This window comes from Piliocolobus tephrosceles, chromosome 17, assembly GCF_002776525.5.
Source record: "Piliocolobus tephrosceles isolate RC106 chromosome 17, ASM277652v3, whole genome shotgun sequence".
In the NCBI taxonomy this organism is placed as follows: domain Eukaryota; kingdom Metazoa; phylum Chordata; class Mammalia; order Primates; family Cercopithecidae; genus Piliocolobus; species Piliocolobus tephrosceles.
In genome coordinates this window covers 60,396,589-60,424,551 of record NC_045450.1, presented here as the reverse complement: position 1 = coordinate 60,424,551, position 27,963 = coordinate 60,396,589, and the positions used below count along the sequence as shown (strand labels likewise).

General features: G+C 43.9%; 2 protein-coding genes and 2 pseudogenes across 4 annotated transcripts in view; 3 read left to right on the top strand and 1 right to left on the bottom strand.

Annotated features, from left to right (window-relative positions):
- Positions 1 to 1,373: 1,373 nt before the first annotated feature.
- LOC111552565 lies at positions 1,374 to 10,131 on the top strand (annotated as a pseudogene).
- A 25-nt stretch (positions 10,132 to 10,156) lies between these two features.
- LOC111552566 lies at positions 10,157 to 12,912 on the top strand (annotated as a pseudogene).
- A 797-nt stretch (positions 12,913 to 13,709) lies between these two features.
- Positions 13,710 to 22,618, bottom strand: TERF2IP (TERF2 interacting protein). The gene is made up of 3 exons (XM_023226768.1): positions 22,553 to 22,618; positions 16,408 to 16,532; positions 13,710 to 14,935 (listed from the first exon to the last, which is right to left on the bottom strand). The coding sequence occupies exons 2-3, from the start codon at positions 16,474 to 16,476 to the stop codon at positions 14,528 to 14,530; spliced, it is 477 nt and encodes a 158-aa protein (XP_023082536.1). The 5' UTR covers positions 16,477 to 16,532; positions 22,553 to 22,618; the 3' UTR covers positions 13,710 to 14,527.
- A 128-nt stretch (positions 22,619 to 22,746) lies between these two features.
- KARS1 (lysyl-tRNA synthetase 1) overlaps positions 22,747 to 27,963 on the top strand; it is a 20,633-nt gene continuing 15,416 nt past the window's right edge. The window contains exons 1-2 of one of the 3 annotated variants that reach the window (XM_023226765.1): positions 23,687 to 23,807; positions 26,932 to 27,111. In XM_023226765.1, the coding sequence (XP_023082533.1) occupies positions 26,966 to 27,111 (146 nt within the window). In that variant the 5' untranslated portion in view covers positions 23,687 to 23,807; positions 26,932 to 26,965. Of the gene's footprint in view, positions 23,922 to 26,931; positions 27,112 to 27,963 lie in introns of all 3 variants that reach the window. The other 2 variants (XM_023226767.1, XM_023226764.2) reach the window with 2 other exon arrangements.

The window sequence follows — 27,963 nt, the reverse complement described above, 5'->3', positions numbered from 1 at the left end:
CTTATCTTGAGGCCAGTGCTTGTTTAGCTGCTAGAGATAGAGTAAACCCTTGTGGCAGTTACAGCATAGTTTTTTGTTTTTGTTTTTGTTTTTGTTTTTTTTTTGAGGTGGAGTCTTGCTCTGTTGCCCAGGCTAGAGTACAGTGGCACGATCTCAGCTCACTGCAACCTCCACCTCCTGGGTTCAAGCAATTCTTCTGCCTCAGCCTCCTGAGTAGCTGGGATTACAGGCACACGGCACAATGCCCAGCTAATTTTTTTGTATTTTTAGTAGAGACGGGGTATCACCATGCTGATCAGGCTGGTCTTGAACTCCTGACCTCAAGTGATCCTCCAGCCTCAGCCTCCCAAAGTGCTGGGATTATAGGCATGAGCTACCATGCTCAGCGCATAGTTTATTCTTTAAGTGTAAGGGTGTGTGACTTAATCCATGCCTCACAGTGCCTTAGGTCCTGTTTATTAATTTGGTTTTAGTGCCACCAAGAGTTACTTTTGTCAGTCTCATGATCTCCATTTAAACATTAATACTGGTCAGCTGTGTCTAAAACACAAAGTGAGAAATATAATGAGATGTGTCTGGGAACTCAGTTTTTTGGGGCTTTTTTGCTTTTTTTTTTTTTTTTTTGAGACAGAGTCTTGCTCTGTCACCCAGGCTAAAGTGCAGTGGTACGATCTCAGCACACTTCAACCTCCGCCTCCCGGGTTGAAGCGATTCTCCTGCCTCAGCCTCCCAAGTAACTGGGATTACAGCCGTCCATCATCATGCCAGACTAATTTTTGAACTTTTTGTGGAGACGGGATTTCGCCATGTTGGCCAGGGTGGTCTCCAACTCCTGACCTCAGGTGACCGCCCATCTAGGACTCCCACAGTGCTGGGATTACAGGCCTGAGCCACCACTCCTGGCCAGAACTCAGTTTTTAAGGTTTCCCTGAGGTCCCTTTGGCTAAGGTGGGTGGGGGGGCAGTTCATTGAGTTGTTTCGGGGGCTTGGAATTTTATTTTTAGTTCTCACAAGAGTGTACAGAATCACTGTTACATAGAATAAGTGTGCGGTGAAAGGCATGGAATCAGCTGTCAGACTGCCAGGGTCGGAGACCTGACCCTGGGCTCTGAACAATTCTACACCATAGGTTCTTACCTGTAAAATGAGGATGAAAATATGGTATTGAAGAATTAAAGAAGAAAACTAATCTCAATGAATAGAAGATAGGATTTGAAAAGGTGGGTTCTGTAAATAAATCAAAAAAAGCATGACTAGGATGGATGTCTGATTAGGGTGGGCACCTCAGTATATTTAAAGTAATTCAGCTTTACAATTCATTATTTTTTCAGTTGGAAAGACCCTGGACTAGAGATTCTACATGTCTTCCCAAGATGAGCGCCTTTGGTAGAGAACTCAACGTGCTTTGTTGTGAGAAGACTGTTTCCATGAAATTTGGGGTTTTGCGGGACTTCATCTTTTACCTTATAATAGTGAAGATTGCAGACAGTCAGTTTGACTGGTATTATTCACTCGGGGTACAATTGGACACTGCAGCTTTCAGATAGGACTAGGCATTTAAAAATTAAACCCAATTATGGTTCTTGTTTATAAAATTCTTTAGTTTTTAGGCAGACAAAAATACCTACAGATCGAATTTTATTAAAAGGTAAAAAATCTTGGGGGAAGTTCAAATGGATGGATTCTAGATCAGACAAAGACTGGCTGTGTATTAATAATTATTAAAGCAGAGCAATTGAGGCTGGATGCGGTGGCTCATGCCTGTAATCCCAACACTTTGGGAGGCAGAGGTGGGAGGATAGCTTGAGTCCAGAAGTTTGAGACAAGCCTAGGCAACATAGCAAGACCCTATGTATACGAAAAAAATAAAAATTGGCCAGGTGTGGTGCATGCCTATGGTTCCAGCTACTTGGGAGCTTGAGGCAGGAGGGATCATTTGAGCCCAAGAGTTGGAGGCTGCCGTAGGCTATGATCATGCCACTGCACTCTAGCCTGGGTGACAGAATGAGGCCTTGTCTCTTAAAAAACAAAAATGTCCCAGGTATTGTTTTTTTCCTAGCTCACAAATGTGGCAGTTTTTTATTCTGTGCTTTTGTTCAGAAATATTGTGAGAACTTTCGTATCTAAAGTATGGAAGAGGCTTTGTCACTCTTTGAAGCATCCTGGGTTAGGCGTAGGTTTATTGTTATTGATGACTCCTGGATGGAGTGAGAAGGTCACGTGTAAGGGCTCATTCTGTGTTTTGTATGTATTTTTCTTTTTTCTTTTTTTTTTTTTTGAGACGGAGTTTTGCTCTTGTCACCCAGGCCAGAGTGCAATGGTACAATCTCAGCTCACTGCAACCTCCATCTCCCAGGTTCAAGCAATTCTCCTGCCTCAACCTCCCAAGTAGCTGGGATTACAGGCACCCACGACTACATCCAGCTAATTTTTGTAGTTTTAGTAGAGACAGGGTTTCGCCATGTTGCTCTGGCTGGTCTCGAACTCCTGACTTCAGGAGGCTGAGCTGGGAAGATCACTTGAGCCCAGCAGGTCAAGGCTGCAATGACCCATGATTGTACCATTGCACTACAGCTTGAGTGGACAGAGAGAGACTCTATCTCAAAAACAAAACAAAACAAAAAATCATAAATGCAGGATTACAGGTGTGAGCCACTCCACCTGGCATACGCAAGATTCTTTCTCAACTTTCCTACTGTACATTTGTGGCCCCTTCTCTTACAGTGAATGTCCTGGTTCAATTTATATTCAGTTGTTCTGTCCTACAATACGTGCAAAATTATTTTGAAATTGTAAACCAGTGCCAATCAAGGTAATTTTTTTTTTTTTTTTGAGATGGAGTCTCACTCTGTAGCCCAGGCAGGGGTGCAGTGGTGGAATCTCGGCTCACTACAGTCTCCACCTCCTGGGTTCAGGCGATACTCCTGCCTTAGCACATCAGGTATTTTCCACTGCACTCCAGCCTGGGTGACAGAGCGAGACTCTGTCTCAAAGAAAAATATAAAGAAGTAAGCAGTATATAGCATTTCATCACATAGGAAAATAGTATTATTATGTATGTATATATGTGAAATACAGTGGGTATGTATTGTGAAAACCAGACTGCAGTGAGGCAAATTTGGAAGCAGTGGATGAGTTGATGCTGCTGTAGTTAGTGGAGGTGACGGTGGTTTGGGCCAGCTTACTGATAATTGTTTTGTTTAAGGAGGCTGAAGATAGGGCCCCAATCTCTTCTAGCTTGTAGAGTTTCTGGTGAGAAATCTGCTGTTAATCTGATAAGTTTTCCTTTAGAGGTTTCCTGTGCTTTTGTCTTACGGCTCTTAAGATTCTTTCCTCATCTTAACTTTAGATGAACCTGATGACAATGTGCCTAGGCGATTATTTTTTGGGATGAATTTCCCAGATGTTCTTTGAGTTTCTTGTATGTGGATGTCTAGGTCTCTAGCAAGTCCAGGGAAGTTTTCCTTGATTATTCCCCCAAATATGTCTCTCAAACTTTTAGATTTCTCTTCTTCCTCAGGAATGCCAATTATTCTTAGGTTTGGTCATTTAACATAATCCCAAACTCCTTGGAGGCTTTGTTCATTTTTTGTTATTCTTTTTTCTTTGTCTTTGTTGGCTGAGATTAATTCAAAAATCTTGTCTTGAAGCACTGAAGTTCTTTCTTCTGCTTGTTTGATTCTATTACTGAGGCTTTCCAGAGAATTTTGCATTGCTCTAAGTACATCTGTTATTTCCTGAAGTTTTTATTGTTTTTTATTTATGCTGTATATTTCACTGAAGATTTCTCCCCTTATGCCTTTTATTCGTTTTTTCATCTCCTTAAATTGTACTTCACCTTTTCTGATGCCTCCTTGACTAGCTTAATAACTGACCTTGTGAATTCTTTTTCAGGTAAATCATGGATTTCTTTTTGGTTTGACTCCATTGCTGGTGAGGTAGTGTGATTTTTGGAGGGGGGTGTTAAAGAACCTTGCTTTGTCACATTGTAGCAGGACAAGCCAGAGGCAAAATCCCTCAGACACCGAGTTAAAGAAGGAAGAAGGGGTTTATTCAGCTGGGAGCTTCGGCAAGACTCACGTCTCCAACAACTGAGCTCCCCGAGTGAGCAATTCCTGTCCCTTTTAAGGGCTCACAACTCTAAGGGGGTCCACGTGAGAGGGTCATGATAGATTGAGCAAGCAGGGGGTACATGACTGGGGGCTGCAAGCACCGGTAATTAGAACGGAACAGAACAGGACAGGGATTTTCACAGTGCTTTTCTATACAATGTCTGTAATCTGTAGATAACATAACCGATTATGTCAGGGGTCAATCTTTAACTACCAGGCCCAGGGTGTGGCACTGGGCTGTCTGCTTGTGGATTTCATTTCTGCCTTTTAGTTTTTACTTCTTTTTTCTTTGGAGCAGAAATTGGGCATAAGACAATATGAGGGGTGATCTCCTCCCTTAATATTACCAGAATTATTTTTCTGGTTCCTTCTCATTTGGGTAGGCTATCTCAGAGGGAAGTGCTAGGGCTCAAGGCTGCTGTTCAGATTCTTTTGTCCCACGGGGTGTTCCCTTGATGTAGTACTCTTTTTCTTTTCCCAGGAATATGGCTTCCTGTGAGCCGAGCTGTAGTTGTTACCTGTCTTCTGGATCTAGCCACCCAGCAGGTCTGCTGGGCTCCGGGCTGGTGCTGGAGGTTGTCTGCACAGAGTCCCGTGATGTGAACCATCTGCAGGTCTCTCAGCTGTGGATACCAGCACCTGCTCTGGTGGAGGTGGCTGGGGGTGAAATGGACCCTGTGAGGGTCCTTAGTTTTGGTTGTTTAATGTACTATTTTTGAGCTTGTTGGCCTTCTGCCAGGAGGTCCCATTTTGAAGAGAGCATCACAGTATTTGGGGTGTCTCCCGGGCCCTTCAGGAGCAATCTACTGCCTTGAGAGGGTCTATGGGTTCTCTCAGCTTTCCTGGTTTATTTCTGCAGTAGTTCTGGAGCAAAAGTTCATCATGTGAGTCTCCACACACTGCTCTGTCTGTCTGTGTGGGAGCTGCAATCTAGTCCTGCCTCTTGTCTGCCATGATCTCTCGATTCTTCAACTGAGTTAAAACTTTAAACGGCAGGCAGCTGAAGTTCTGGCAGTGGCACAGTCCCTTATGTAAATACACATTCTTATAGTATTATTATTATTATTATTATTATTATTATTTTTACATTTCTGAATTTCCAACCATTGAATTTCTCAATTTTGGTATTGCTTATTAATCATTTTCAATGCCCATCAAAGGACAGGCTTATGAAAGGGAGTTCACGGAAAGTGGCAATTTAAATTGCATTGCATTGCTTTGAGCTGCCTGTGTTTATAGAAAGTGCCCCTATTGTAATCAGGAGGCAATCATGACTAGGGCAGGAGCATAGAAGGCACTGTGATAGATGAAAGTAGACACTTGCTTTTTTTGGTTAGACTCTCATGAGCACTGCCTCCCATTGACTCTATAAACTCTGACAAATTCGTGACTCTCCTAGTCCATTTTCTGTTGCTTAGAACAGAGCATCTGAAATTGAGTGAATATAAAGAAAACATTTATGTCTCATAGTTATGGAGGCTGAGAAGTCCAAGGTCAAGGGGCCGCATCTGGTGAGAGTTTTCTTGCTGGTGGGGACCACAAGGTGGTACACGGTATCACATGGCAAGGTGGCTGAGGGTACTAGCTCAGGGGTCTTACTTACTCTTGTAAAGCCGCCAGTACCACTCCCATGATAAGCTATTAATCTATTAAACCACGAATGTGTTAATCCATTCATGAGAGCAAAGTCCTTGTGATCCAATCACCTCTTAAGGCCTCACCTCTCAGTGCTGCCACATTGAAGATTGAGGTTTTGTTTTTTTGTTTGTTTTTGTTTTGAGATGGAGTTTCGTTCTTGTTGCCCAGGCTGGAATGCAATGGTACAATCTCGGCTCACCACAACCTCTGCCTCCCCGGTTCAAGCGATTCTCCTGCCTCAGCCTGCTGAGTAGCTGGGATTGCAGGCATGTGCCACTATGCCTGGCTAATTTTGTATTTTTACAAATAGTAGAGACGGGGTTTCTCCATATTGGTCAGGCTGGTCTCGAACTCCTGACCTCAAGTGATCTGCCCACCTCAGCCTCTGAAAGTGCTGGGATTACAGATGTCAGTCACCACACCTGGCTAAAGATTAAGTTTTATAAAACAAAAGTATCTGAGACAGATCTTAATCAATGTAGAAAGTTTTGTCAAGGTTAATAATGTGCCTGTGACACAGCTTCAGGAGGTCCTGACGACATGTGCCCAAGGCGGTCAGGCCACAACTTGGTTTTATACATTTTAGGGAGACATAAGTCGTCAGTCGATACATGTAAGATATAAGTTGGTTGGGTCTGGAAAGGCGGGACAACTGGAAGCAGGGGCTTCCAAGTCATAGGCAGATTCAAAGATTTTCTTATTGGTAGTTGGTTGAAAGAGTTATCATCACTAGAAAGGAATGTCTGGGTTACCACAAGGAATTGTGGAGACCAAAGTGTTGTCATGCTGATGAAGCCACCAGATGGCAGACGTCAGAGAAAAGAGACTGTGTTTCTTATCAGACTTGAAGAGTCTATGTTTCTTATCATACTTGAAGAATGTGTTTTATCAGTAATCCCAAAAGGAAGGAGGGTATAATGAGGCCTGCCTGGCTCCCATTTGCCATCATGGTCTGAACTAGTCTTTCAGTTAACTTTGGAAAGCCCTTGGCTGAGAGGAGGGGTCCATTCAGATGGTTGGGGGACCTTAGAATTGTATTTTTGGTTTACAATTTCAACATGAGTTTTGGTGGGGACATTTAAACCATAGCACTCCTGCACCTCAGCTTTTTCTAAAATATGTGTAATTTTCTGTGTTGTAGGTGCCTGGTTCATTGTGCCTACTCATGGTTTTGTTTTAAACAATTATCCTGTGTATGGATCAAAGATCCTTGTAGCTTTAGTGCTCCTCATAGCCTAAAGCAATTCTGAACTTAGTAGCACAGGACATGGAAATATAAAAATAAGAGGTTCCTATTAGATTATGCAAGTAACTTACCCTGTTGCCTGAACTATAAGAATTATCTCCAGGCCGGGCGCGGTGGCTCAAGCCTGTAATCCCAGCACTTTGGGAGGCCGAGACGGGTGGATCACGAGGTCAGGAGATCAAGACCATCCTGGCTAACCCGGTGAAACCCCGTCTCTACTAAAAAAATACAAAAAAACTAGCTGGGCGAGGTGGCGGGCGCCTGTAGTCCCAGTTACTCGGGAGGCTGAGGCAGGAGAATGGCGCTCCGGGAGGCGGAGCTTGCAGTGAGCTGAGATCCGGCCACTGCACTCCAGCCTGGGCGACAGAGCGAGACTCCATCTCAAAAAAAAAAAAAGAAAAGAAAGAAAGAATTATCTCCAGCCAGGCACAGTGGCTCATGCCTGTAATCCCAGCACTTTGGGAGGCCAAGGCAGGCAGATTATGAGGTCAGGAGATTGAGACCATCCTGGCTAACATGGTGAAACCCCGTCTCTACTAAAAATATAAAAAATTAGCCGGGCGTGGTGGCAGGAGCCTGTAGTCCCAGCTACTCGGGAGGCTGAGGCAGGAGAATGGCATGAACCCGGGAGGCAGCACTTACAGTGAGCCAAGATTGCACCACTGCACTCCAGTCTGGGCAACAGAGCAGGACTCCGTCTCAAAAAAAAAAAAAAAAAAGTTCTCCCTTATTCAAACCATAGCTTCTTGGGAGGTACCATAGCTTGGGTACAAAAAGCATTTTCTCATCTCTGCCTCCCTCAAAGCCTGAATAATCTGGGGATTTGAATATTATTATCCTCTTTTTAGGAGAGAGAAAAATAAAGATTAGATAAATTGGATGAAATAACTATGGTTATTCTAAATATATAATTGGTTTTCTGCTGTTTCCTGGCATGCAATTCTCAAAATACTTAGAATCTCCAAAGTGATGTCTTTTTGTACACTAATGAGTTGACTGATGGTTGGTAGATCCTAAGAGCTTCAGGATGAGAGCTGGAAAGATCCAAACAGGGTTAGAGGGTTGGGACTTTCAGCCCCACCCTCCAACTTCTGGGGAGGGGAAGGCACTGATGGTTAAGTTGATCACCAGCAGTCAATGGTTCAATCAATTATGCCTATGCAATGAAGCCTCCATTAAAAAAAAAAAAGAGTGGGTTTGGGGAGCTTTCAGATAGCTGAACATGTGGAAGTTCCTGGAGGGTGGCCTGTCTAGGGAGGGCATGAAACTCTGCATCCCTTCCCCCATATGTCACCCTATGAATCTATATCCTTTGTAACAAACTGGTAAACATATGTGATTCCTTGAGTTCTGTGAGCTGCTCTGGCAAGTTAATCAAACCCAAATAGGAGGTCACAGGAGCCCCAACCCGAAGCCAGTCAACCAAAAGTTGTAAAAGCCCAGACTTGCAACTGGCATCTGAAAGAGGGTCAGTCTTGCAGGACTGAGCCCTCCACCTGTGGGATCTGACAGTATTTCCAGGTAGGCAGTGCTGGAATTGAATTGGAGGATACCCAGCTGGTGCACACTGCACAACTGATTGCTTGCCTTGTGTGCGGGGAAACACATTTGCTCACAGTAGTCCTTCTGTGATTATTGTGGTATGAGAGCAGAGGAAAAATGGTTTGTTTCTTCTCCTCAGAGGGTCATACAACAAATATATGGTCAATAAATAATTGAAACAATTGCACTCTTTACTTGTGACCCTTGAACCCAATGTATGTAAGAATTATGTGCATATATGCAACAGAAATGGTATCAGAAAATACATTATTAATTCTTCCTGGTGGAAGAGCATGAGTAAAGTAGCAGGGTTGTAGGAACAATCCACATCTAGGTGGGACAGCTGGGAGCCTCTTCTGTAGCACAGAGTGGGGCTCAGTGAGCAAGCAGGAGAAGATTGCAAATAGGTCACAAATAGGTTGGAGACAGATTCTGGACAGCCTAGGTTTACATGTAAACCATGGTGTCCCTGTCTCCAGTGAAGGAGGTTATGGTTCTAGAAATGCATCATGCATGACCTCTGGTATAATGTGTGCAGTTCTAGGACAGATTGTCTTATTTTTTATATGCCTTAATGTCCGAAGGCAAGTCAGGGACTCTGCTTTTAAGAGGCTTAAAAAGAAAAAGCCTCCTACATTAAGGAATGGGTAGAGAAATATCATCAGGTAAGTAGATTTGATAATACAAAATTATCTTTTCCCTTTAGACCTGGTTCCAAAATAATAGAGCCAGACTTCCACCTGAAGAAAGACAGAATATCTGTTACTTGGAAAAAAGACGATTTCCCAGTCCAAGCCCATCCATGTTTAAGCTTCCAGAAACCCAGGCTGCAGTTTGCAACTATGCCACAGAGCTGAGTTTTCCTGCGCCAAGAGCACTCTGATGAGTACAGTTGGTTGCTCCCCTCTGGAGAAACAGAGAATTCCCAGTCAACAGATGGGCTACAATTGCTTCTCTTTGGAGACGAAGAGATTCTCAGTCAACAGGTGGCCTCCCAGAGCTACCATCTGGTCACAGACACTGAAAAGCAACCACGCTATGCTTTGGAGTATACAGGTGCCACAGGAAGTGGGCATTCTACTATCATTTTCTCAGCTGCAACTCTGCAGTATGCCTTCATCCTCCTCCATCTTCTGTGCCATATTTTCATGGAGAAAAGACTGAAACCAGGGAAAGCCAGCATGCAAGTCCCTTCCTTTTGGATTATGCTCAAGGCACATATGGGGTGAAGAAAGACCATTGTCATTGCTCATTCTCTCTCTCACTGCTGGGAGAACAGCAGCAGAATGATTGGCAGTATCACCCGCAGCAGCACCAACAGCCTCAGAATTACTTAGAGGGGATGATGGTGCAGGAACAGCTGCCGATGGACTCGGGTCCTTGGGATCTAGGGAAGCAGTGGCCCTCGGCTCAGTCACAGCTGCAGAGTCAACTGCCTCAGAATAATGGAAAGCCGTTGTGCTCTCAACTGCAGCACACACCTCCCCAAATAGCTGCCGACTCACCCCTGCTGCCTCTGGGGCAAGATATGCAGGAAGGGGCTTCAGAGCAACCCAGGACTCAAATGCAGCAGTTTTAGGTTGAGGGGTCTACAAGGGCCTGCCACAGGGACCCAACGATGCAGCTCTGCAAAGTATTGCTAAGTTTCAGAACCATAGCCACAGGTCAAGCCCACACACCAGGCCAAAGCAAAGTCATCTCCAGAAGCCTCGACATAAAAAATAAAAATAAGTAAATAAATAAAAATCAATTAAAAAAAAAAAAAGCCAGCCAAGGTGAGGTTGTTTGAGCGTAAGAGTTCATGACAAGAGCCAGGGCAACGTGGTGAGACCCCATCTCTAACAAAAAAAAAAAAAAAACACTTTTTTAAAAAATCAGCTGTGTGTGATAGTGAGCTCCTATAGTACCAGCTACTCAGGAGGCTGGTTCAGGGGGATCGCTTGAGCCCAGGAGTTCAAGACTAGCCTGGGAAACATCAGAAGACCCTAATTTCTTTAAAAAAAAAAAAAAAAATTAAGCCAGGCACGATGGCATGTGCCTTGTAGTCCCATTTAACTGGGAGGCTGAGATGGAAGTATCACTTGAGCCTGGGAGGTGGAGGCTGCAGTGAGCTGTGATCGTTCCACTACACTCTGGCCTGAGTGACTCAGTGAGATCGTGTCTCAAAAAAAAAAAAAAAAAAGTCTTCAGGAAGGCTCCACGAGCTGTCAGTCCCTTCTTGTAGAGAAGCAGTATCCACATGTCTTATAGTTCCTGAACTCATGACCATATACTTTATGGTGGCCTGGAGAAGCCTGACTTTACAGAGTATGGATTGAAAAACCAACAAATGCTGGGCTGGGTGGCTTAGCTGGGTGTGGTAGCTCACACCTGTAATCCCAGCACTTTGAGAGGCTGAGGCAGGTGGATCACATGAGATCAGGAGTTCGAGACCAGCCTGGTCAACACATCAAAACCTGGTCTGTACAAAAAATTCAAAAAATGAGCCAAGCATGGTGGCACGCATCTGTGGTCCCAGCTACTCGGAGGCTGAGGCACACAAATGGCTGAACCCAGGAAGAAGAGGTTGCAGTGAGCCGAGATCACACCACTGCACTTCAGCCTAGGCAACAGAGTGAGATTCTGTCTTACAAAAGAAAAAGAAAAAATGTAACAAAAAATCATATATATGGATAGAAAGCGCATGTAAAGGTAATTATGCCATTATAAAAGACACTGTAAATGCATTTTTTCTCAACTGATTTTTTGAAAATTGCGTAAGTGTGTAAGTTGGTCCTGTAACATAGAAGTCTAATGTATGTATTTTGACAACAACAGAAGGAGGTACATGATCACAGATGCTAATAAAAATGATCATAGCTGCTAAAGTAATCCTTATAATAATGTATTGTTGGATTTGTAATATTAATATATGTAATATATATACCACAAAAACAGGGGAAAGAGAACAGTCATATAGGAGTAACATCTATGTATATTTCACTGGACTTAAGCTAATATAAATCTGAAACTAATTCTGATCAGATGTGTATGGCAAATCCTAGAGAAACCACTTTTAAACACTCAAAATATACAGGAAAAATTAATGAAACTGTTGGCCAGGCATAGTGGCTCATGCCTGTAATCCCAGCACTTTGAGAGGCCAAGGCAGGGACATCACTTGAGCCCAGGAGTTTGAGGCTGCAGTGAGCTACGATAGTGCCACTGCATTCCAGCCTGGGTGACAGAGAGATACCCTGTCTCTAAAAAAGGAAAATAAAATGCTATTTAATGTATTAGAAACTACTCATTTAATGCAAAAGAAATCAGTAAATATCATGTTGGCCATCTTTTCAAATACCCCACTTACAATGGTCCCAGCATAATTGGGGTGGCCCCCACTTCGCAAAGCTGAGGACTGGGTCTTCCCGCAGCTCTGCATGCTGGGTAGGACCAGATGACACGACAGTGAACAACCACACCATCAAGACTGTCTCAGCCTTCTGCGCCAATCCCGAACCCCATTCCTGCAGACCCTGGGCCAGGACCTAAACCAAAGCTGCAGCTGGCTGGGGCAACATTAACATTGATTGACCAAGGTGAGGACTGAGCACAGACAGCCCTGGGGACTCTCTAGAGCAGACTCCTGATAGTGCAACCAATGGCAAGTGTGAACCGCTAGACAGAATCCTATCTCCAAGTAACGGGGGCCGAGAATTGACAAACCCAGGATGTGGGCACCTAAGCCAATAGGAAACACAAACAGCCTGTTACTAAGCAGAAACTGGACTCTAAGCCCTTAAAAAGTGATAAAAATATTTTCTGCTAGGCAAATTCAAATTTTGTTTGCCTTCCAGAGCATTGAGGTATACTCACACATGACCTGGATGGGCACTTTAATTTTTAAATCCAGATCCCAATCCCCACCAGGCTTTCAGTGTTCTTTACCCTCACCCACACACTTCTGATTTTGTTTTTTGTTTTTTTCCCCACACACTCTTGATTTTGAGTGTACCTCTGCCTCAGCCTACTACCATTCAGGTGTTTAACCTTTAAGAACCATGAAAAGGAGCATAAGGCCCTTGCCAGAGTCTCACTGTATCAAAACCAGTTCACAGACTGGTACAGATGAATGTCGGTAAGCACCTGGACTCTGGTGGGCTCGATGTTTTACTTCAGCCGGAAAATGGCGAAGCCGTCAGGTGATGAAATAGAGAAAAGGATGTCTCAACAAGTGAAGGACCCAGTAAACTATCTGAACTCCCAAAAGGGTTTTATGTAAAAGTGATTGTCACATATAAAGATTTTGTTCCAATTACTGAAAAGACCCTCAACTATTGGAAATCATGGACTAGTGGCCCTGGTGCAGAACCAGGATTGGCTGCTGAGTTCTGAAAACCAGGACTCGGCTCAACATTTAAATTTGATAGATGCCATGATTCCCATTTTGTGTTCGTGAAAAGTGTATGTGTTTAATTTTGCTGTAAAACATAATCACTAATAATATGCAATAAATATTTTCTTGAAGGAAAAAAAAAATGAGGAGAGCAGGCATTTAGTACAAATGATGATTCCAGGATGCACTGCAGCGAAGTGGGGAGTGAGACAAAAGAAGGAAGCCTATGCAGGATGCATTCATAAGCAGATTCCCACTGTGGGTAACTATGTTTAATACTACTGGGGACCTCTAAAAGATGGCATGGAAACCACTATCCCACACGAAGGATAACTTTCAAATATGCAGCTGTGTAACTTCTCTGGTCGGCAGGGAAGCTGGGTAGGCACCCTCGAATTCCCATACAGGGGCATTAACTCCACAGCACTTCAAGCAGAGAGAAAGCCTCAAGCAGGTGCTTATTGCAAGATTCCTGTTAGTGGCATATGCTAGAGAATGATGAGTGCCCAGGAAATATGGATGAGGTCCTGACACCTTCTGCTACCCACCTGCTGGTCCCTGATTGGTTTCTCTCCCCTTTGGCTTTCAGCAGTTCAGCTCATTTTGCCACTTCTCACAGTCCTTGATGCAGCTCTTCCCTTTGCTCCATCCAGAAGAACTAGTATCTTTCCAATGGCTTATTAACTCTAAAATGGAACCACTTCATCGGTTGTAATTAACAATAACTGTTAGTTCCTTTGTGGTTTTTATACCTAAAAAGTTTTGTGTATATAATCAAAACACTTACTGACAAGACTCAAATACAAAGTTATATTTATTTTCAACAATGAAAACGACACAACAAAGTGGAGTCAATCCACTAATTTTTTAAATCTAACACAATGCTTAGCACAAACTATACTCAATAAATAACACATTAACCAAGTAACATTATTTTTAAGACTCTCTAGGGTTGTGTGCATGTTTTAAGGAAAACTGAGGGGTAGGTAAACAAAGACAACCTGCAGACTTGACTGAGAAGGGCTCCAAAAAAAGAACAGCCAAAGAGCAGGGTCCCCAAATACTAAGTTAGCAAAACGAATACAGCATTTTCAAAGCAGTCTAGAAATCAGAGCTCACTGGGGGAAATGACAAGGGTTTGGGGATAATCCGTGTTCAAGGCCTCATAATTAAAATCTTCCCATATTTCTAGATTCTTTATTTGGAATCTATCCCAATCTAAAGGAGCTTCTGCCAAAGGACAGGAGATTACTTATGCTGCCTGAAATGGCCTATGCCTCCTAAATTTCCTTTCACTTTGTCACTAATATAGCAAGGGTTCCATTCCAACAAAGGATTACTACTATGTAGACCAACTCCTGTCTGGTTTAGGTCTTCCTTTCATAAACACATTGATATTTGTTCAAGGAGAGCTGTAAATACATCCAATTTCTTTTCTTTTTATCCCCCTCTACAATTCTGCTTGGCTACAAAATCTAGGACTCACAGAGCAACAGCAGCAATGGTCAAAAAGTAAATGCCAGTTCCAATGCAAGAACTCTCCAAAGTTCACTGGTCACAATTTTTTTTAAACACCTCATCTACCATGACTTTTTTTTCTCATTATCTTGCCAATTATTTCTTTCGAAATTCAATCCTCCGAGCTACGTTCTGAGCACCAAATTTTTTGACCAATGCCTCCCTGGTATCCTCATCATCTTTTTGCAAATCTATGTCATCTTGTCGGGACCAAATGGGGTATCCATCAGCTCTCTGACCAGATGCTAAGAAGGCTGAAGTAGCCTCCAGCTCACCACTATTTTTTAGGAAGGCCTGCGTAACTGTTGATAGATCCAAGTTAAACTTCTCCATTAACTGCCGAATGATCTTAATGGCAGCTCCCACCTCTGGTTGAGAAACTTTTTCTTCTTCTTCTTCTTCTTCCTCCTCATCAGGCTGTGTTTCTGAGTCTTCCTCAGGTGTGGGTGGATCATCATCACACATAGTTATATGTATTTCAAAATCAGGAGGGCTCTCATCCACCTAGGCAGAATGAGTAAAACCAGCCCCTAATTAGCAAGCCTTGAATTCTTACAATATCTGGTCTCTTCCAACTATCACCCCCTTGCCCTCTGCATTCCAATTACATTGGACTTCCTTCAGTTCCTCTTAATATGCTGTGTTCCCTCTTACATTTATTCATGTCTGATGTGTATGTATATGTACATGTGTGTGTGTACATGCACGTGTGTGGGGGTAGGGGGAGTATATGTGTATATGTGTGTATAACTGACTACAGTATTCCAATAGAATATTAGAAGCTACACTGAATATGAAAAATATATGTACATATAAAGACAGACACACATATATGTGCACACATGTTCATTAGATTTGTTAAATATTTGACTTCATTCTCAAGACTGTAAGCTCCTAAGGACAGGAATTGTATGTTTTGCTCATCACCACATCTCCAATACCTACCAATGCCTATACATAATAAGTACTCAAAAAGCATTGCTGTATGAATATATTAGGGCTTCCAAGCTATACTAGTCAGACAGATTACAAAGCATGCTATATGAGAAGAGGCCTAGGTAGGTCATGTTTGAGAGCTGAGTGTTAGAAGTTTATGAAAAATGAACCAAATATCAAATAATAAAACACAGACTACAAAAAAGCAACAATCCCTAAATCCTACCAATTTCTGTGCATTCCTTCACTCACCAGTTACAGAAGCTTTAAATTATTTCCCCTGTTTGGACTGAAGCCTAACCATTTTTCTTTGTTAATATGAAAAGTTAATTCACAAGGCCCTTTATCCTGAAAAAACATGTAATTTGGACCTTTAAAAAACTTACCATTATTGTATGACTCCTGTCTTTCTCTGTAGCTATTATTAAATACAGGATTCTAACAGAGTAATAGAAGCTAAACTGAATATGGAAGAGCTAAAACATTTCAAAAAAGGTCAAAGTACACAAAAAGTTAAATTTGCTTGATAAAAAAAAATTACTATAATTAGCTGGGCATGGTGGCACGTGCCTGTAATCCCAGCTACCCGGGAGGCTGAGGCAGGAGAATCATTGGAACCTGGAAGGTGGAGGCTGCAGTGAGCTGAGATGGCAGGCACCACTGCACTCCAGCCTGGGTGACAGCGAGACTCCGTCTCAATAAAATAGAAAAAGTACTATAAACGTTTTGAAAAACATATTCACATTCAAGTACTCAAAGTGGGATGCTTTATACTGTTTATATAACTGTCCCTATTCTACCTAATTTTTCTCCCTTTCCCCCTCAACTTGTCCTGCCAAAAACTAAAAGCTTTGTGAAGCAAAAGCTTCAGGGCAACATGTCTGAGCCCAGATCAGTCCCATTTTCCATTTTCCCTTTCCATCTTGAACTCCTCTCTCACTTTCCCGAGCCCCAGGTAGATGAAAAAGGTGGATGGGATAATCAGTTTCAAGAAGAATAAAGGTAGGGAAAAAAATAATGAGTAAATCTAGTTAACATACCACAACCTCCTCAAACTCCCGGGTGGCTTCCACAAGCATCTTTTTGACTGCTTCTTCATTCTCCTGCATTTCATCCTTCACATACTCTTCTTCAGGCAAATCTGGAGTTCTCTTATTCTGTGGTTCTGTTAAAGAGAAGAACAGGACAGATTAGCAGTAGCCTCTTTTACGCAAACCAAAAATATATTGTCTGCTGTGTGAGCTCTGGGCCAGGAGTGGGCCTGCACTTTTTTTTTTCTATCAGAAGACATCTGTTTTTGATTCAGAAGGGTAAAAAAATTCTAAGACGTGCTCATTCACTCATTTCTATGCTTGCTTCTGAAAAGATGTACTATCTAAATGATGATACATTCTTAAACTGACATATAAAAAACGCTCTTCAAGTTTAATTCATTTTTTGCTTTGTATTTACAGACTTTGCAAATTAACAAAAATGTGTCATAAATTGGGTTCCTTGGGAAACAAATTCTGAGATGGAGACTGACATTTAAAGAATTGGGGAGTGATATTGGGAAAACCTTTGTGGAAGAGAAGGAAAGCAGGAGTCGGCAGAGAGAGAAGCTGATTTATCAAAGAGTTACAAGGCCTCAGCCAAAACCATGGGCAACTCTGGAGCTAGGAAGGCCCTTCAGAATTGACCAAGCTGGGGCCAAGGAGCAGAGACTTTGTAACTTTGCAAATATCAATCACTGGATGGTGGCAGCCCTAAGAAGACAGGACTTTGGGCAAGGCAGCTCTCCTAGCAGATCTGGGCCATGTACCACAATCCACCATATACCACCTACAAAAAGGAGGGCCTTCTAAATTTAAACATCCTGTTTCTTCCCCTTTACATTTTGTTCTCTGAAGATTTAACTCTGCTCCTTTTCTGCTTGCTAAAATATACAACAAAGGGGCAGCAAGAGGGAGTTTTTCATGATGGAATTGTTCTAAATCCCAATTTGGGTGCTGGTTACAAAATATAACATATTTTAAAACACATATAACTGGAAAAGAGAACAACAGTCGCTCAAAAAATTCAATATAATTTCATGATGACAACTCACAAGGAAAAAGAAAAAATTAAACATAAAATTACTATATGATCCAGCAATTCCATTTCTAGGCATAAACCTAAAATAATGGAAAGCAGGGTCTCAAAGAGATACTAGTCATACCCATGTTCACAGCCGCATTATTCAAAATAGACAAAAGATGGAAATAAGCCAAATAAATGCCCATTTGATAGATGAATGGATAAACAAAACATAGTATATACATACAATGAAATATTATTCACCCTTAAAGAGGAATGAAATTCTGACACATGCTACAACATGGATGAACTTTGAAGCTATTACGCAAAGTGAAATAAGCCAGACACAAAAGGGCAAACATTACATGATTCTACTTGTATGAGGTATCTAGAAAGATTGAATTCATAGAAACAGAAGGTGGAATGGTTGTTTCCAGGGGCTAAGAGGTGGGAGAAATGGGGAGTTAGTGTTTAATAGGCATGTTTCTGACCCCTAAAAGCAGAAAATAATAAAAGGCATGGAGTTTCAGTTTTAGAAAATGAGTAAGTTTAGATACAGATGGTGGTTGACAGTTGTCCAACAATGTGAATGCACTTAATAACGCCACTGAACAGAACACTTAAAAAACTATTTGAATTGTAAATTTTATGGCATATACATTTTACCACAATAAAAAATAAAGTTTTTAAAATGCATATAATTGTACACCATAAAAAGTTAATTTTACTGTATGTATTTAAATTCTTAAATAGTAACTAAAAAACCCTTATCTTTGAGAGATACATGCTAAAACAGATAAAATGATATGATGTCTGGCATTTGCTTCAAAATAGTCCAGGAAGTTGGGACGAAAGGTACAGATTTAAAAAACGCCATGAACTACAATCAGGTGAAAGTGGGTGATGGGTACCTGCAATATAGCTCATTACACTATTCTGTTTGTAAATGCTTGGAATTCTCTATAATAAAAAGTAAATTACTGTTCATTCACATAATGAAATACAGTGCAATCAATGAGAAAAGAAAGAGGAAAATCTTTGTGCACACACACAAACACTTCAAGATAAGTAAGTTTAAAAAAAGTAAACCACAGAGTAAGCTGATGTCTAGTGTGCTAGTACTACTACGAGCAAAGGGGACCTGTAACAGACAAGGGATGATAATAAAGGTTGCCTCTAGGAAAGGATCTAGGAAAAAGGTTATGTAAATAGGGAGACTGCCTTTTCAGTTATGTACCCATTTGTTCTCTGAGTATATCTACGGGATAAATTCCTAGAACAAAACTGCCATGTTTAAGGGAATATACATTATGAATGTCATCAGATATTGTCCAAATGTCCCCCAAAGAAATTGTATCAATTTCTATTAACAACGTAGGAATAGGCCGGGCACGGTGGCTCAAGCCTGTAATCCCAGCACTTTGGGAGGCCGAGACGGGCGGATCACGAGGTCAGAAGGTCGAGACCATCCTGGCTAACACGGTGAAACCCCGTCTCTACTAAAAAATACAAAAAACTAGCCGGGCGAGGTGGTGGGCGCCTGTAGTCCCAGCTACTCGGGAGGCTGAGGCAGGAGAATGGCGTAAACCCAGGAGGCGGAGCTTGCAGTGAGCTGAGATTGCGCCACTGCACTCCAGCCTGGGCGACAGAGCGAGACTCCATCTCAAAAAAAAAACAACGTAGGAATATACTTGTTTTCCCATATACTAACTTTGGATATTATCCATTGTATTGACTTTTGCCTTGCCAATCTTACAGATAAAATATAACATCTCCTTGCTCTGATTTACTTAAAAAAATAAATAACTTGGGGAGCTTTTGTTCTATTTTGTATAATGGACGCTATCTTAATTCATCAAATAAATACACAACAATTCCAACACACTTATTATCTCACAGGTCTCATGGGTCAAAGTATAGCTTATACTGACCCTCTGCTCAGGGTCTGATTTACTTTCTTTTTGTTTTTTTTTTTTCAAGATGGACTCTGGCTCTGTCGCCCAGAGTGGAGTGCAGGAGCTTGATCTCAGTTCACTGCAACCTGCCCCTCCCCGGTTCAAGCAATTTTCATGCCTCAGCCTCCTGAGTAGCTGGGATTACAGGCGCAAGCTACCATGGCTGGATAGTTTTTTGTAGTTTTAGCAGAGACGGAGTTTCACCATGTTGACCAGGCTGGTCTCGAATTCCTGACCTCCCGTGATCTGCCGCCGCCTGGCCTCCCAAAGTGCTAGGATTACAGGTGTGAGCCACCGCACCGGTCTGATTTACTTTCATTTAATAAAAGAATATTTCTTCATTTGTTTATTGGCCACTTATTTATTTCCTTTTCTGGGAACTTCCTGTTCCATTTCCTTTTCTCATTTTTCTATTAGTTTTCTTTTTACTTAATGACTTCTTAATGACAAAGAGCTCTTTAGACATTAAAGAAACTAAGTCTATTGCAATGTATTGGGAATGTTTTTCCAGCATGACCTCTGACTTTATTTATCATGAGAAGTTCTTAATTTTCAGGTAATCAAATATATAAAACTTTTTCTTAGTCTTTTTGGCTTCATGACTTACCACCATGCTAGTATTTTTTACTTTTTTTCTTCTGGCAAATCAGGCAGCATCCTGAACCACAAATGGTTCAGAGCAACTCCCACTGTACTGATATATTCATTCATATCTTCTCTTACTCATTTTAGCATTTTTTAATTTTTACATTTACATATCTTATTATCAAAAGATTACTTAGACGGATAGGATGAATCCAGCTTAATTTTGTCCCAAGTTCCAAACGGCTTGCCAATAGTCCCAACATCACAGATTTAAAAGCAAGGCCTGGACACAGCATGCTGGCTCACACCTGGAATCCTAGCACTTTTGGAAGGCCAAGTTGGGCAGATTGCTTGAGCCCAGGAGTTTGAGACCAGCCTGGGCAACATGGCCAAATCCTGTCTCTACAAAAAAATACAAAAATTAGCTAGGTGTTCTGACAAGTGCCTGTAGTCCCAGCTACTTGGGAAGCTGAAGTGGGAGGATCCACTAAGCCTGGGAGGTCAAGGCTGCAGTGAGCCGTGATCGCACTACCGCACTCCAGCTGTGTGACGGAGTCAGACCCTGTCTCAACATATACAAATAAAATAAAAATAAAAGCAAGGCCTTACATGATGACATAACTTCACCCATACACAGAAACCTAACTTCATCTGCGAAATTAATTCTCTTCCTACTCCATTACAGCCACTCTGTTCTCTTGGTGGCTCCAAAAACACACCAGTCACATTCCCACGTAAGGGCAGTTGCCCCGGCTTCTTCCTCTGCCTGAACACTCTTCCCCAGATATCCACCTGGGTTGCTCTTTCTCTTCCTTCAGCCTCTGCTTAAACATCAGCTTATGAGCGTCACCTTCTCTTATCATCCTATAGGAAAAACCTCCTCCCCAACCTTTACATTCTTAAATTATTTTTCTCCATAGCCCTTAGCACTCCCCAGTTAGCATGTTATAAGCTCCATGACCACACAGACTTTTATTTGTTATATTCCAGCGGGACAACAATATCTGGCACTCAAATATCTGCTGAATGAAGGAAGCCGAAACGTCACTTTTACCAAAAACAAAATTCCTACTAAGCATACTGAACAAGAGAAAAAGATTTTACTCCCCAGACTCCAAGTGTTTTTTTTTTTTTTTTTTTTTGAGACGGAGTCTGGCTCTGTCGCCCAGGCTGGAGTGCAGTGGCCAGATCTCAGCTCACTGCAAGCTCCACCTCCCGGGTTTACGCCATTCTCCTGCCTCAGCCTCCCGAGTAGCTGGGACTATAGGCGCCCGCCACCTCGCCCGGCTAGTTTTTTGTATTTTTTAGTAGAGACGGGGTTTCACCGTGTTAGCCAGGATGGTCTCGATCTCCTGACCTCGTGATCCGCCCATCTCGGCCTCCCAAAGTGCTGGGATTACAGGCTTGAGCCACCGCGCATGGAGTAGCAATACAGGCAAAGAAAAGGTGGGAGGATTAGGGAGGGGGAGGAGAAGCAGCATGCCTCTTTAAACAAAAGGTTCTGTCAGTTTAAGTTGTCAATGCCAGATACATCGTAAGTACATCTTCATAGCCTAGCCCTGCATCCTAGGCATACTGAACTCCAATTTTCAACTCAACTGCATTAAAAATTCAGTTCACCTAAGCAAGACCAGGAAGAGACCTTCCAACTGCCGAGAACCTAAGTCCAGAGGCATTCAGTTACGCCACAGCATTAAAATAAACAAGTCTGATACGCCTTTATACTGAATCTACCTGAACACAGCAGCAATCTTTTTTAAAAAGGAGTCTGTGGAATATCCCTTAAAAGAAACACAAGAAGCCACTTATCCCGTCGGTAACTGGTGGGCAAGAAGGACGAGATAAATTATTATTATTATTTTTTTTTTTGAGACAGAGTCTCGCTGTCACCCACGCTGGAGAGCAGTGGCACAGTCTCGGCTCACTGCAACCTCCGCCCCCTCGAGGTTCAAGCGATTCTCCTGCCTCAGTCTCCTGAGCAGCTGGGACTACAGGAACTCTCCGCCACGGCCGGCTTATTTTTGTATTTTTAGTAGAGACGGGGTTTCGCCATGTTGGTCAGGCTCCTCTCGAACTCCTGACCTCGTGTGATCCGCCCGCCTCAGCTTCCCAAGGTGCTGGGATTACAGGCTTCAGCCACCTCGCCCGGCCAAGAGAGGATTTTCTATATACTCTTTTTGTAACTTTTGAATACAGAGCCATGTTAACATTCTAGTCAATGGTAAAGTAAATTAAAACTAGAACAAGAAGCTAGGTGTGATGGCTCACGCCTGTAATCCCAACACTTTGGGAGGCCGAGGCGGGAGGATCGCTTGAGCCCAAGAGTTCGAGACCTGTCAGGGCAACACAGCGAGACCCCCATCTCAACAACAATTTTTTTTTTTTTTTTTTTTTTTTAGCGGGACGTGGTGGCGTCAGAGTGTAGTCCCAGCTACTTGGGAGGCTGAAGCAGGAGATTCGCTTGAGCCCGGGAGGTCCAATACGCAGTGGGTCGTGATCTCACCGCTGCATCACACTATGGGCGACGGAGCGAGCCCCCACTCAAAAATTAAAAACAAAAAACGACGAGAGGCCGGACATGGTGGCTTACTCTTTTAATCCCAACACTGGTTAGCCGAGGCAGGAGGATCGCTTGAGCTCAGGAGTTCAGACCAGCTTAGGCAACACAGACCCCATCGCAAACAAATAACAAAAATAAACAACCTGGGAGCGAGGAGGAAAGAAAATGGTGCAAATTTACCCGGATGTCAACAGGGGGCGGGGCCAACCGCGGCTACCCAAGATGGCAAGATGGACGCCAGGCAGCCAGGAAAAAGACCCCAACCCCATCCGCGCAGCTGTCCGCGAGGCCCCGCGCACAGCCTCCTCACCCCCGCTATCCGCGGCCTCCGGGTCCTCCTCCGCCTTCCGCTTGAGCTTCTGGGAGGAGGGGCTAACCGGCGCGTCCCCCAGCAGGTACTTATGCTCCTGGCCCCGCAGGTGCTTGAGGTAGCGGTCCTTCAGGGACTGCCACGAGTGCTGCGTGAGCGAGCTCTTCTCCATCGCTTTCCACAAGGCGTTACCGGTGACGGAACTGGGCGAGCGGGCATTTTCCTTCACGTAGGTCAGGATGGCTACGTCGTCCGCATCCGTGAAGGCGATCCGACCCGCGAGCCGCTGCGGCTCCGGCTCTGCGGCGCCCTCGGCCAGGGCCCCGGGCTTTGCTTCCGAGCCAGTGTCTGCCGCCGAGGCGGAGCCCAGCCGATAGGCCTCCAGCTCCAGCCTCTCGTTGCGCTCCACGCAGTCCAGGATGTACTGCGTGGAGATGAAATCACCCGAGGCCTCGGCCAGCGCCTCCCCGGGCTGGGCCAGCAGCACCGCCCCGGGCTCCTGCACCCGGCACACGGTGCCGCCGCCGTGCAGGATGAGCGTCGACAGCCGGCGCTTGGCCGGGCTGGGCCGCACGTAGAAGGACATGGAGCTGCCGTCCTCCCTCACGAACAGAGTCGAGGAATGGGTGGGCCCGTTGGGGTCTTTGCCCAAATCCATCGCCTCCGCCATGTCTCACGCCGAGCACTACTAGGAGAGCTGCCTCCTCACGAGCGCCTGGCACACAGAGCGCGACTGACTGAGCTGTCGCAGCAGACGCCTCAGATACGAAGCGCAGCACTGGGCCTGCGCAACAGCAGCCGCGGCGCAATGAGAGCGCCTTCCCCCTCTCCCCCGGAAGAGGTGGGGCTTCGCACCTTGACCTGGAAATTAACGTACCATCCTACTTACTTTTGGGTCGGGCCCTCCGGAAAGATGGCAGCGGTGCAGGCGGCCGAGGTGAAAGTGGATGGCAGCGAGCCGAAACTGAGCAAGAAGTGAGTGTCGCTGCGAGTCGTTAAAGCCTTTGCGGTAGGAGAGCCTGGGCTGGGAAGCGCCGCGAAGTTCCCACCAAGGCTGCTGTGCCAGGGCCTTCTTGCCGGCTCTCGTGGGTATGCACATGCTGAGACTTGATGGCTGCGCGCTGCAGACCACACACCCCGGGATACCCCGGGCACGCCGGCTCCCGGTCCCCGGCCGGCACCGGCAGGGTCCTCCCTATCATACCCCTAGAGTTTAGAGACTGTGGAGGGGGAACTAGGACGAGAACTAAGAGTTATCAGGAAAGAAAAGCGAAACTTACTGCTTACCTTCATCTCCTTCCTTGTGAGAAATGCTTTCTTTTGTTGAGCCACTCAGTAAACGTGGAAGTTGAAGAAATGTTAAATACCCTAGCTTTTCAGAAAGACCTTCAAAATTTTCTGGGCCTCACTAAGGTCATTCTGAACGTTATGTATTAAAAGGGATCAGTTCTAAAACTGAGTTTCGGCTCGCTGCCATCTACCCGTGTGGGTTTTTCATTTTACCTGTGAGTATTGAGTGATCAACGTCTAACAGCAGAGACCATCTTAATTAAGCCTGATACCTTTTTGTTAACCACTCCCATATACTTGGAGTGTGTAGGTTAACATAGGTAAGTCAGGATTAGCCACTCTTTAACTGGCTGTCTTATATTCTCATTCGCATTCCCCATTTGAACCACAGAACACAGGTAATTGAGTGTTATATCATTGCTAGGAAGATGGTACATAGTACCATTCCAGACGCATACGAGACGGCTTAATCCCCGTGGCGCGCACTTGTTATCCCAGCTACTCGGGAGACTGAGGCAGGAGAATCTCTTGAACCCAGGAGGCGGAGGTTGCAGTGAGCTGAAGTCGTGCCACTGCACTCCGGCCTGGGAGACTTGACGTCCTTCGGGGACTGCTATGAGTGCTGCGTGAGCGAGCTCTTCTCCGTCGCTTTCCACAAGGCGTTACTGAGACAGCCAGACCCTGAATGAAAAAGAAAAGGGAAATGATGTTTCCTTTTTTCTTTTTTTTTTTTTTAAAGATGGAGTCTCGCTCTGTCGCCAGGCTGGAGTGCAGTGGCACCATCTCGGCTCACTGCAACCTCCGCTGCCCGGGTTCAGGCGATTCTCATGCCTCAGCCTCCCGAGTAGCTGGGGTTACAGGTACATGCCACCACAGCCGGCCAATTTTTGTATTTTTAGTAGAGACAGGGTTTCATCATGTTGGGCAGGATGATCTCGACCTCCTTGCCTGGTGATCCGCCCACCTTGACCTCCCAAAGTGCTGGGATGACAGGCGTAAGCCACCGCAGCTGGCCCGATGTTTCCTTTTGTGACCCTAGCTTTGTGCTTCACATATCTTAGAAGTAAGTATTAGAGAAACGGTGTAAGTTTACAGTTTGGTAGCACCCTAATATATTGTCCTTTATTAGAGCAATCTGATGGACTTCCATAAATGTTTGGAACCTGGCCTTTGGACTACTACCTTAGAGAAAATTGACTGGACCTTAATCTGTTAAGTCAAATTTAGTTGAATGTGATGTATCTGTGATATACAATCCTACAATTTAGTTCATTCTTTCAAACCACGTATGATAATAAATTACATTGAATTGAATTATAGGACTGTATATCACAGGTGAAAGCAGGGTTTCCAGTTCAGAGTGTGTTTTTAGGTAAACTGAGAAAACTGGTTAATGTCTTTATACTGACTTTTTTTTTTTTTTTTTTTTTGGAGGCAGAGTCATTGTTGCCCTGGCTGGAGTGCAGCGGTGTGATTTCAGCCGATGGCAACCTCCACCTCCCGGGTTCAAGCAATTCTGGTGCTTCAGCATCCCAAGTACCTGGGACTACAGGCGCATGCCACAACACCCGGCTACATTTTTGTGTTTTAGTAGAGACAGGATTTCACCATGTTGCCCAGGCTGGTGTCAAACTCCTGAGCTCAGGTGATCCGCCCTCCTCAGCCCCAGAAAGTGCTAGGATTATAGGCGTGAGCCACCACTCCCTGCTTCACTGACTTTTCTAAGATTAAATACAGCTACTACTTTTTTGACCAGCTTTTCTGTACCAGGCACAATGCTAGATCTCTACAAGCTTTCTGTCTAAATAATAACTTTGCAAGAGAAGAATTATTGTCCATTTTTCAAATTAATAAACTGAGGCCCTGGTAATTAAATGCATTACTAAAGTGTGCATTCCTAAAATATAGTCTAGCACTGACACAGAGCACTGGAGCAGAGATCTTAAATCAGGCCTGTGACTCCTCAGCCCATGCTCTGTATCCTGACTGCACGGCACTACTCACGTTGTCTTACCTGTTATTGATGTCTGTTACTCTAGTTACCATGGACTAAGGTAACTTTTTGGTGATTAACATTTCCTTCCATTTAATTGTTCTTGGACATTCCTTGGTCTGAAATCTTTAGTAGGCACCATTTTATGCCAGGTATTGACTCCAAGTTTAAAAACAGATGTGCTCCCTGCCCAAGTGAAATAGCCTCCTCAGATTTATTTGAACATGGTAAAGACGGTGATCTCTGTAACTCCGTTGCCTTCTAGCATTTATAATGTATAAACATAATATAGTCTAAGGACCCTCCTGAAATTCTCCTTTCCCCTTGTTCCTAGAGTTCCAAACAAGTCCTCTCTTTGGTTCGTGTTTTTGTGTGACTTGCATTTATCTTTGTCTAGAGTTTGCAATTGATAGTGACAGTTTCCTCTTATTTTATATGCTTCCTATTGTCATCTTGTGGCCAGGTATTTTCTCTCCAGGTGAGAAACCACACTTCAGGGCTTCAGAAAGTACCTCACATCCTGTTCCCATATTCTAGGATGTTGTGAGCATTTTTACCTATAAGCGATCCATTAACTTGCTGTTGGCTTTTGACCCCAGATGTGCATGCTTTTTCCATAGTCAGGACTAAGAACATTGTCAGTTACAGTTGTAGCACAGGGAGTGTTACAGGGTTGCTATCAGTTAAGAGAGTCTTAAGTTAAATGGGACTAAAAGATAGTAGAAGCATGGTCCCCCTCCCCAACCCGTAAGAGACTTGGTTGGGTCTGTGTATGCTGTCTGTTCCATCTGACACCACGTCTCTGTTTCCCGCTAGGTGGTGGTAATCATTAGTTCCAGGGTGTTCTGCCATGTTGACGCAAGCTGCTGTAAGGCTTGTTAGGGGGTCCCTGCGCAAAACCTCCTGGGCAGAGTGGGGTCACAGGGAACTGCGACTGGGTCAACTTGCGCCTTTCACAGCGCCTCACAAGGACAAGCCATTTTCTGATCAAAGAAGGTTGGTGCCCATTACCTTCTTTATTGCTCTGGAAGCAAAAATTCTTTCCTTATTTGGTTTATTATCTGTTAAGCCTCTGGCTAAGTCTTTGGACTTGTTGCTAAGGAAACAAGGAGCCCTAATACCAAAACCAATAGTCCTTTCTCATTTCCTCTTTAATAAATTCAAATCATCTCTCCTTAGAGTCTTGAGATGACATGTGGATCTTATTCTAGAACAGTGCTGAGTACGAAACCCTTGTTTGAACAAATAATTTCTAATGCCAGTTATTTCCCTTTTCTGTCTTTCTGGGGTTTTGTTTGCTCTTGAGATTAATTTGGTTTCTAGTCTTAGTGCTATCCCTAGGACCTTTTTGGATTATCCTTAAGATTGATTTGATTTAAGAGGAGCACCTGGTTGAGTGGAAAACAGACTTATCTTAATTCTAGAAGAACTAGACAGCCTAGTCTTAGCAGTCCACTGACTGAATTATAGCATGATAGCACCAGCACAGTGTTTTGGAAAGGTTGTCTTTACAAATGTTATAAGACATTATATGTAGGAAAAGCTGTCAACTGTGAAACCATCAGAATCCGTTTTTCCTGTTAAAAAGGAAAGGCGCACTGCGCAGCGGCCAGGCACAGTGGCTCACGCCTGTAATCCCAGCACTCTGGGAGGCCGAGATGGGCGGATCACGAGGTCAAGAGATCGAGACCATCCTGGCTAACACAATGAAACCCTGTCTCTACTAAAAATACAAAAAGAACATTAGCTGGTCATGGTGGAGCACACCTGTAGTGCCAGCCACTCCGGAGGCTGAGGCAGGAGAATGGTGTGAACCTGGGAGGTGGAGCTTGCAGTGATCTGAGATCA

Excerpts from the sequence above, each read along its gene's own strand:
- TERF2IP (XM_023226768.1), bottom strand. The coding sequence starts at position 16,476 with ATGCAGGAGAATGAAGAAGCAGTCAAAAAGATGCTTGTGGAAGCCACC. Across the intron at positions 14,936-16,407 it reads GGGAGTTTGAGGAGGTTGTG|GTGGATGAGAGCCCTCCTGA; the intron begins GTATGTTAACTA and ends CATTCTGCCTAG.